The sequence below is a fragment of the Miniopterus natalensis genome, chromosome 8 (assembly GCF_054644295.1).
Source record: "Miniopterus natalensis isolate mMinNat1 chromosome 8, mMinNat1.hap1, whole genome shotgun sequence".
In the NCBI taxonomy this organism is placed as follows: domain Eukaryota; kingdom Metazoa; phylum Chordata; class Mammalia; order Chiroptera; family Miniopteridae; genus Miniopterus; species Miniopterus natalensis.
The window spans coordinates 36,223,055-36,233,631 of record NC_142088.1 but is presented as its reverse complement, the minus strand read 5'-3'; the positions used below and the strand labels follow the sequence as shown (position 1 = coordinate 36,233,631).

At 35.2% G+C, this 10,577-nt stretch overlaps 1 protein-coding gene across 2 annotated transcripts in view; it reads right to left on the bottom strand.

Moving 5' to 3' along the window:
* Positions 1-1,046: 1,046 nt before the first annotated feature.
* The window catches only part of SESTD1 (SEC14 and spectrin domain containing 1), a 76,215-nt gene continuing 66,684 nt past the window's right edge, over positions 1,047-10,577 (bottom strand). For both annotated transcript variants that reach the window (XM_087819740.1, XM_016210913.2), the window contains 5 exons: positions 8,030-8,111; positions 7,220-7,342; positions 6,293-6,484; positions 4,023-4,144; positions 1,047-1,766 (listed from right to left, as the gene is read on the bottom strand). In XM_087819740.1, the coding sequence (XP_087675866.1) occupies positions 1,637-1,766; positions 4,023-4,144; positions 6,293-6,484; positions 7,220-7,342; positions 8,030-8,111 (649 nt within the window). In that variant the 3' untranslated portion in view covers positions 1,047-1,636. The remainder of the gene's footprint in view (positions 1,767-4,022; positions 4,145-6,292; positions 6,485-7,219; positions 7,343-8,029; positions 8,112-10,577) is intronic.

Here is a 10,577-nt window from a genome sequence, read left to right as displayed (position 1 = left end):
GGATGAGATTGTGAAGCATTCTGAAGACATAATCTGAGAGAGCACATTTATAGGAACATTTTAAATAAGAGTGATGTGACTGTACTCACAGTCAGGGCAGAGGACACGCTCTTCAAGGAAGGAGACACTGTGCAGGAAAGGGTGCTCAGTGGTCTCAGCGTTGCAGAGACAGAGGAGGATAAGAATGCAGACTGAGAAAAAGCCACTCACTCACTAACGGGGCCACTGAGAAGAGTTTCGCGCAGCGCTGCGTACAGCAGACCGCAGGGTGCCCCGCAGGGAGCGAGGAGGGCAGAGGCCGTGGACAAGGGCCTCTCGAGAGGTGGCAGTGTGAAGGCCAGAGAAGCCAGCAGGTTCGGGGGGCTTTTTACACTGGCCGATACACGAGCGTGTTTTAAGACAAAAAGGAACCAGCGTACAATTCTTAGCATAATTTTATACAATCACACACTAAAAAATATTTTTAATCTTTTTCAAAAACATTTTCTAAAATAAAAATTAACATAAAAATTAAATTATATGCATTTACCATTTAAACTTAATATAACCTTAAAAGCACTAGCACTTTATAAATTTTATTTCTAAAAGAGTTGCAGTGCTTGTATTAGACTACTTCAGAATTTTACTTCTAGTCTATCATAGGAAATTAAACTTAACAATTGCTACTTTAGTTCCAGAAAGATAACTCTACTATAAAGGATTACACTTAATTATGTATGCCTTCTTCCCCAGCCCTCCTCCTCCACAAAGCAGCTGCAGGGTAGTTACTAATTTGGATAATATTTTTTCAAGCTGAAGTAGAGAAAAATTAGAAATAGTATTCCATTACTTGTAAATTCTTCAAGATCTAAATTGTTCCTCACAATTATTTTTTCATGATAAAACATGCTTACTTATTATATACACATGCTTACATAAGAACTTCCTGGCTGAAACACATGCAACCAACTTGAAAAAACAAATATTAAACCATCCTCACAATCCTAAGAATGCCCTTTTCAATAAGGCACTCATGTTTGGAAATAGGATATAACCACCAAATTAAATAAGATGTTTAGAAGAAGCCTTTTATTAAGCACAAACAACTTTTAATACATTATCAATACAAATAGGAAAATGTCTTTTAATGAATATGATATATCAAAGGTCTGAAGGTTTTCTTCATACTGACACAATAAAAATAATCAATTTTGAAGAAAAATTACAAAGTAAAATTTTGAGGGCACCACTGTTTACTAATAACCATTTAACTACAGTCTAAATTTACTATATCACCTGGGGAGGATGGAAACCATTTCTATATAGAGAATTCCTAAACTCTGATTAGCACCAGTCAAAGCTTATTATCAGTTGTTCATCTAAACTGACAGGTCAGGTAAAGCTTTAAAGCAGGTTTTCAGTGCACTGTTTATAGTTCCTTCTTTTAAGATACTTGGAGTCTATGGTCTCAAAGCATGTTAAGTAACTATGCCTTGGTAGTTGCAAGGTGTTAACATGTAGAGAGAAATGTGTAATGGAAAGAAATGAGGCTTATCTTGACTGTGAAATGTATGTGAATGTATTGTGGCTAATGCTACAGTATGCCGATGACATGCGGGATTATTGTGAACGCAGATCTGTAGGAAGCTGGTAGCTATTAGCTCTCTGTGGTCATCATTTCAGGATGTCTCAGCTGCTGCCTTTTGAGACTAACTAGTTTCATCCTGTCTCTGATGTGTTCTGCAGTAGAAGCCATGTCACTTGGACTCCCAAAATATTGTTCAGTCCTAAAAATCAAACAGAAAAACCCCATTCAGATTCATACAAATCCATTGACCACAGCAAATACAAAAGGAAGCAAAAATTACCATAAAAATTATCTCTGTGATATGGCATTAGTTCATCTGTAGGCAACACTATTTATCTTTGAATAGTAATTTAGTAGGAGAAACATTTTTTGAATGGCATAAAATATATTAAGACATGTAGAGAAAAATGTATTAGTGGTATAAAGGTCATACCATGTGTTCTTAGGATAATCTCAATAAACCAACAATGCAACCAAGCTATGCAACAATCAATGAAACAATGCAACATTAGAGATACTCTGTTTTTCCCAATTTGGGGTACTTAGCACATAAATACAAAGTTTGTTTGTGTACTTCAGTGCTAAGGGCTATATACATTCACTGTCTAATAGAGTTGTCAAGTGAAATATCCATTTAATGTTAAGGCATCATTTGGGACATTAATAGATAAAAATAATTTTTTTTTATCCTACCTACAAAGTCACTGTATTCAGAGTCACAGAATCTTTTAGAGGTAGAGTTCTTGAAAATTATCTGGTTAAGCTCTTCATTTTTTAGATCAGAAAACTAAGATCTAGAAAATTAAGTGACTTAACTAAGATTACACAGTGGAAAAACCAAGATCTGAACCTGGGTCGTCAAGCGCTGACTGTAGAAAGACCATCCCTGTTTTAAATATTTTCCCAGGACAATGTTACAAAAGATAAATCTGAATAATTTTAACATCAAACAAACTTTACATGACACAGACAGATGATCATATAAAATGGAATAACAACTCCAAAGATTAAAGGTGGTGGTTGTGAAATTTGAATATACAGCATTAACTTATATTTTCATCTTAAAGGGATGAGGAAATGACATAACTATTTGTGGAACACAGGAGGGGAAGCGCAAGCTAAACACCAGGGAAAGACAGTCCCAGACTGACCTGACAAGGGAGCCTGACTGGGGTGTGGGGATGGCGGTGATCTGGACTGGAACAACCAGAAGCAGCACACTAATATTGTTACTGCTAAATTTACAAATTTTAAGATTTATTCTCTTGTATACATTGTAGACATATAACATGCCTAGGCTATTTCTGATTGCTCAAGTTTAGGTATGACTAGAGATTATCTACATATCAGACTACGAATAATATTAAAGGGAATAAAAGTATATCTTTCAATATCAATTCCAAATAATTATTTGATTTGCATGACACAGCAGTAGTTGCTCTAACTATGGGTCAGATTTAAGTAGTTTATATACATTTATCTAATAATTTTGTCCCTACATCCAGAGAAAGTGTGAATCCTATTTTTAGATGAGAAAATTGAGGCACAGGAAAGGTTAAGTGGCTTGTCCAAAGTATCACAGCTACTGAGTGGTGGTGCTGAGATTTAAACCCACGACACCTGGTTAGAATCCACAATTCTAACCATTACACTATACTAAAATGTAAGGATAGATGCATTATTCAGTGGTTTGATTTCTCTATAATTTGAATTCAATATCCTCTAGATTACCTCTAAATCATTTTCACTGAGCTCTAGATCATCAGGGATAAAGTTCCTTCTGAATCATTTACTGGCCCATTTATTTGCATGAGATTATTTCATATTTTGATCAACTATTTGAACTGAAAATAAACATGGGGATCAGGAGCCCATCATTTTAAAAATGAAGGAATTAGGACTCCACACGGCACAATTAAAAGATAATGAGTTTGGAGCCAGAAAGATCTGATTTTGTATCCTAATTCCACTTAGAAGCTGTGAAATCTTGAGCACCTTACTTAATCTTTCTGAGCCTCAGTTTCTTCATCTGTAAATCAGAAATAATCATACTGGCCTGGCACTGTTTGGTCAAAAGTAATCAAGGTCAAGTGTTAACTTGGTGCCAGGCATATACTGAGCTCACTAAACATTAGTCCCCACCCTTCCCTGAATGAGGCCCAACGTCACCCTTCTCCCGATCATCATAGCTAAGGCTAGAACCCAGGATGTCAACCCAGTCAATGAGCTTTCTTTTATAATACGCTGTCAAGAAGCAAGTATCAAGTGCTGCTGCTGCTAAGAGTCGAGTTTGGATTTCTTTTCATTTTAAACCAGTTTATTGTAGGAACTGAAAATGTGGACCAAAGCTAATTGACTTGGCTTTTTAAACAAACAGATTTTCCTTTCTGAATGGTTTCACTGATGAAAAGGCCTCACCAATTAAAAGACAGAATTATAAGAACATGCACCATACCCATCAGGATAAACTACAGGAACAGTTAATCTATCCAAAAGTGATTTCCCAACTGCTTCAATTTCATCAAATTGCTCCTCATCATTAATAGCTTCAGGCTCTTCTGGACATTCTTGCAAAATCTGCAACAAATAAAAAGGCAACATCGAGATAGAGAAAGGAAATAAAGCTCAAGCAAATGTAGCAGGTTGAAGGTGTCTATATTTTGTTTTATTTTCCCATCTGCATGTACACCATTGAACAAGATTGATCTATTTTTGGCAAAACTGGCTCAAGAAATTCAAACAAAATGAAACACATAATCCCTATTAATAATATATAACTAGAATATGAAAAGGTCTATAGTGATTTCCAAGGGAAAAATAGTACTAGACAACTATTTGGAAAGTAAGCTCCAAGTGTACTTAAGACGTATTTTTTCATTCATTAAGTAACCATTTATTGAACACTTATTATATGTTTATTTAGTGGTTGGGGTGTAAATGAAAATTATATAAATACACAACAACATATACTCCAAGTACAGGCACATAACTGATGTGATGGCCTAGTTACACACTTTATAGTTATTTTAAAAACTGATCTGCTGACTTAACTGATATAAACTGATATGGTTATAATTCAAATATAGGAAAGTTTTATAGCCCTTGATAAGATATTATTTTTTTCCCTTAACTATTACCATTTAAATTTAACTACCAAAAAAATATGCAAAATTTGGAGGAGGAAGAAGAAAAAGTACTTATTTTTATAACTCTTTTTGTATTGTACTTCAACTTAATCCAATCATGTTTATTTCAGTGTTGCTCATAAAGAACATATTTATATTCTAAAATTCTAGATTTAAATATTTTCCCAATCATACTATACAATTTGCTTATAGTTGTTCTATTTATGCTTACTGGTAAAAAACAAAGCACAGTTAAGAGGAAAATAAAATCTGGTAACAGAAGGTTTTACCATAGATTTGCACAGCAAAATAACTTTAAATCAAGTTTATTATAAAGTATGATAAAGGCCATGGAGTAGAAAAAGTAGAAATGTTAATCTTCTATTAAAAAACTACCAACCATATATTCTCCTCTGATCTCTTTCAGTGGTCTAGATTTTAAAATCAGTATCCTACAAAAGTTTTCAGTGATGTTAGAAATAGGGCCAGTGGTCACCCTTGGACAGGAGGGAGGCACTGGTAACATTCTGTTATTTGAATAGTGTACTGATTACACAGGTGTCTTCACTTTGTTAAAATTAACAAATTTACAAATTAACAAACTGAGCAGAACATTTATGATCTGTACACTATGTTAATATTATACTTGAATAAAAAGTTTTCATTACAATAATCAGCAGAACAAGTCAAGTCATTTTGCACACTTTCCTTCATTATCATCGGCCCCCAAAACACTGACCTGTGCGTGGAGTTCAGTGACCAGCTCAGAAAGAGTTTACTATGAACATTTTCCAACAAATGTACTTCATAGCACAGACAGGAACTGCTTAATTCCTGAGGTTCCTGGAAACATCACTTCTGTTCTACAGACAAGGCTATTACATTTACAACTTTGATTTCTCGTATCTTCACTAGAGCTAAACATCCCTTATATATAAACTTCCATTGTGAGAGATCAAAACAAAGTTAACTACATAACAAAGCTCCTCTTCAGAATGGAAATGCAAAGCTCGGGTGACATAAATTTCACTGTGCTGAGTTAAGAAAAAAGTTCTATTGAAAACTGCCCAGGTTAACACTGCATATTCACTTGTGGTTTCTGGGACTAAACAATTCATTAAGTAATAAATTCTAGAATTACTCTTTAAAAGGCAACACACGAAAAAAATGTTTTAATTTTTAATCCGTTGGACAGATTCTACTTTAAACATTAAAAAGTTAAAGTGTCCTTTTAAATAATTTATGACAATTTACAGCAGTTACCAAACCAAGGCTTCCTCTCCTGGAACAATGACCGAGGTGGGAGTCAAGGCCTCCTGGTGCATGCACTGCCCATTCTGGGCAAGCGGGCCTGGTGGGGGAGCAGCACTGTACAGACTCCCGAGTAGCTCTGAATTTTTCCAACCACGGTAACTCCACCACCGGTACCAAATACTAAGAGAATTTGAATTGAACTCTCTAAGACAATATATCTAAACAAACTTTAAACAACGGAATTAATATAATTTTTTTTAAACACCATAATCACATTATTAAGATTAACGCATTTTAAAAATACACAATAAACACTACTACTGACCACATTTTAAAAAAAGCAAACCTTTTCAGTATTTGAGTGAAATGCAATAGCCATTTCCAGCCTATGTACTCTCTCCTCCGATGCTATGGTAAATTGTTTCCATACTCTGTTCAGTCGAGGAAGTGTATCCCCAGATGATCGAGAAGTGCAGCGCAAGGATTGGCACAACACAACTGTGGCCTGTAGCAACTGTCTTCCATAGTCATAAGTGCTCTAAAAAAAAAAAGGTAAACATGAAATTATAATAAAAGAATTCTGAAAAGAGGGATGGGAAAGTGTGCAGGAGGACTGTGGTTGCAATTAAGTGACACTACTGGAAATCAATACTGAATGACTCCACTGACACCTCTTACTACAAATTATCGGCATGCATAAATAATGCAGGGGAAGCAATACTTTTAGTTTTCAGTAAATTTCTTTCTTATTCTGTTTTCCCCATCTCAGTCTGCTCAGGCTAGAAAGAATGTCTGTTCAGTCATTAATTGAAACAACTGAGTAAAAACAGGCACTTTATATTCCATCCAGGAAACCACAACTGTTACACTGTAAACTCAATTATTAGGGAAATTAATTAGATACATTTCACAACAACAACAAAATTTGTGTTGTTATGCTGCTAACCCTGGTGAGATGCAAAAACTGGGGTTTCTGAGTTATTGATATTAACAAATATTTTATATTAACTTTCATGAATGAACAGTTGGATTGCCAAAAAATGCTATAATATATAACATAAATCACAGGGAGCATACAGAACCTGTATTCAGGGAAACATAAACCCTCTCAAGGCTAGTTTTGATGCACCAGCTGACATTTGCTTAGTTCTGTGATATTTCTGGAATAACATAACTAACCTTCTTGGACTTGGAGGGTTAAGTTACATTATAATCATGCAGAAAGCTATTCAAACACTGAGCTTGTAGAAAAGGAAGATAACCAGTTCTGCACCTGTGCAACATCAACAAATTTTCTATGCTTTTCCAGTAAAACTTTCGTTTCCTGAGCATCATCACCCAATCTGATGTGGGTCTTAAGCAGAGCATCCAGAAGTTCACTTAGCCATTCTACTGCCTAAACGAAAATAAATAGTGAAGCAGATTCACAAGTTACTTATTATACCAAAATATCATATTTATAAGATCATATCATGTGATTATTCTATTAGTTATAACCTAAGTTCCTAATAGCTTATTTCATTCAATGACAAGCTACATGAATTAATGATCCCCTCCCCTCTCAAAATTTTTAAAAATCTGAAGACAAGACTATTAAAGAGAAGCACTCTTTTAAATTATCACGATTTACATTAATAGAATTGCATGCTTACGTAACATAGATCTTACTGAAATCTCATTACAGATTTATGTTACCATTTAAAATCATAAATTTCCTTTATGTCAAGCTGAAATGATGTTCTCCGATGCTAACTACAAAAAGACAGCAAACTGTTTACCTAGCTGAAAACCCCTCTTGCTGATTAAAAAGCAGTGTGCTACCCAGCCTTTATCCTGGGATATAACTGATAACAAGTCAACAATAATAAACAGTAAATAATCCCAATTTCTAGCTCAATAGAGGATTTCATTAAGAAGGTAAATCAAATGAGACCAAGAAATATAACTGGAAATACAAAACTTTATTATTTCACAGTGTAAACTAGACTCTGACTTAATGTTACTTTCTTAGGACCATGAAAAGTTAATAGGTGAAATCAATCTTCTAAGAGAAAACTACATAATGTGCCAGACTGATCCTTACCTGGGCAGCATCCTCTTCACATTTAAACAACTGCACCATCTGAAGCATCTTTAACCTTCGCACATCTACCATGTCTTCACATCTAATAAACCCAAACATAAATTTAGGACAGTATTTCGATTTTGTTGGTAACTATTACATCATTATCTGGAACACATGTTTTATAGTATACTAAAATGCCTCGTCCAACACTATGGAGACTGCAGCTACTTTGTATTGATTTGTAAGAAGTTTAAGGATATCTATATCCATGTCACATCAAAACCTCAAAATACCTGAATAAAACTGAATCATAAACCCTTGTGAGAATAGCATGGATTCTGCAGGGTACTGAAGCAAAACATAAACATAGTCCACAAAACTCAAAGAAATCTCCACTGCCAATTATCATTAAACCAGCTTTAAAGATAAAAACGCAAAGTTCCTCAAAAACTAATTTAGAAGATGTTGTTCAAGGAAATTAAAAAAATTAATACTTTTCATTACATTACATTACTCAGAGTATTATCTAATTTTGAATAAAAGAAACACAAAAACTCTGCCTATATCCTTAAGAAGGAAAAAAACTCTATTGCTCTCTGGGTGTAGAGAAACACAATACAGAGTACTTTAAATTTACTAAGGTCTCCCTGGAAAATTTACAGCCTAATCTTTTAAGGTGACTCGACCTAACTCAGCTCTGATACACTCCCTTCATTCCCATGCAATTCAATGTACATTAGGTGGGAAGGGGAAATCTCACTGCAATTCCCAAATACCATTAACAAGTTAACCAGGGGGCAATGGGCTACACTACAGTTAATGTTCTTAAAGAAGGCTTAATCGCAACAGTCATTGTCACAGGCAATTTTTATAAAGATGCCCTCAATAAAATCCCATACTGTTAAAATGCAACTTGGTTAAAGTACTTTTACAAGGGACTGAAGGGAAGTGATGATGATAATTATTTCTAAAATCTGAAGCTAAAAATCAATGCATGACACTTTAATGATGAAGATATAGATGTATTCAACACATTGTCAGGTGCTGAGTAATATGCTTGAAAAAAACAAGACATGGTCTCTAGAATTAAGATGGTTCCATTTTAGGAGTTGGAAGTTTAAATAAATAATGTTATAAATGTTAGTATAGAGCTGTGTAAAGAATTTAAGGAAGTAGGGAGGAACAGGTGATTAACTTGTCTTAGAAATCTGGAAAGGATTCCAAGGATAAGTATCCCTGAGTCTTAAAGAAAAGGAATCCAGCAGGCAGAAAATGAGTCATGGATGCATGAGACAGCATGATGCATTCAGGAATATAAAAACAACAGTGTGGTTTTGGGGAAAGTTACAGGAAATGAGACTATGCAGGATTGGATTATGGTCTCCTGCACTATTCCAGGAGAACAGAACTTCACCTGAGAAAATAGGAAGTCACTTAGAGAGAGCTTCTATACAAGGAAACTGTGTAATTAGAAGTGTACTTTACAAAGATTACTCTGTGTACAACAGAATAGAGATGAGCAAGACCAGAGGGAGATAACAGATAAACCTTGAACAAAGAAGTTCAGGATACCAAAACAGCAGAACTTTGCCATCTGACTAGGCTGTAGGGACAAGAATAATAAGGATTTTAGAATAAATACCAAGTTTGGTAGCTGCTGGTAACTTTAACCTAGATAGGAAATTAAAAGAGAAGAGCAAGTTTGGGGGAGAATGATTCCAATCTGGACATTCTGGTTTGATGAGTGCACGGGGCATCCAGGTGGAGATACCCAGCAGGCAAGTGGAGTTATGCATCTAAAGCAGAGGAAAGCGGTTTGCATCAGAGCCACAACTACTCAATCATGATAATATTAAAGAAGGTCATTAAAGTAGTGAGACTGTCCAGGGAGAACACACAAACTGAGAAGAAAATCTGGATTCAGAGCAAACCCTGGAAGCAGTGACATTAACTAGAGGACAAAGAAACAGTGAAAACCGAGAAGGAACAGAGTGCCAGAAGCAGTACCACGAGGGCGTTTTCAAAGACAAGGTTGCCAGGGAGTTTCAAGAAGAAAGAAAAAGTCAGCTGCGAATAAGGCTACTCAGAGTCATTAAGCAATGTCAGGACTAAAAGTATTCCTGTATTCTGAGCAAGATCAAGCAAGCGTTTATTACATACGGCAATTACATATGGCAGAGCTGTGCCATCCTTTGGGATGAGAATGGTGAAACGGATACACTTGCAGATATGAGGGTAGAAGGAATTTCTGCCTGATGAGTATATTCTCTGTGACATAAGGGGAGAGTTTCTGCAGGTTTTGTTGATGACTTTAAAATTTCTCAGTGTACAAAAATTTCATACAACTATGCTAGATTGTGTATAGGTGCCTAGATTAATTTAATCCATTACTTCGCAATATAGCTGACCCTCCATATCTGCGAGATCTACATCCATGGATTCAACCATCCGTGGATCGAAAATATTTGGAAATAAAGTTAAAAATAGTTGCTTATGTCTACTATGTAGTAAAAATTATAGTGATATACTAGAGATGAAGAACCTATTTTAGTGCCCTCACTCGCTG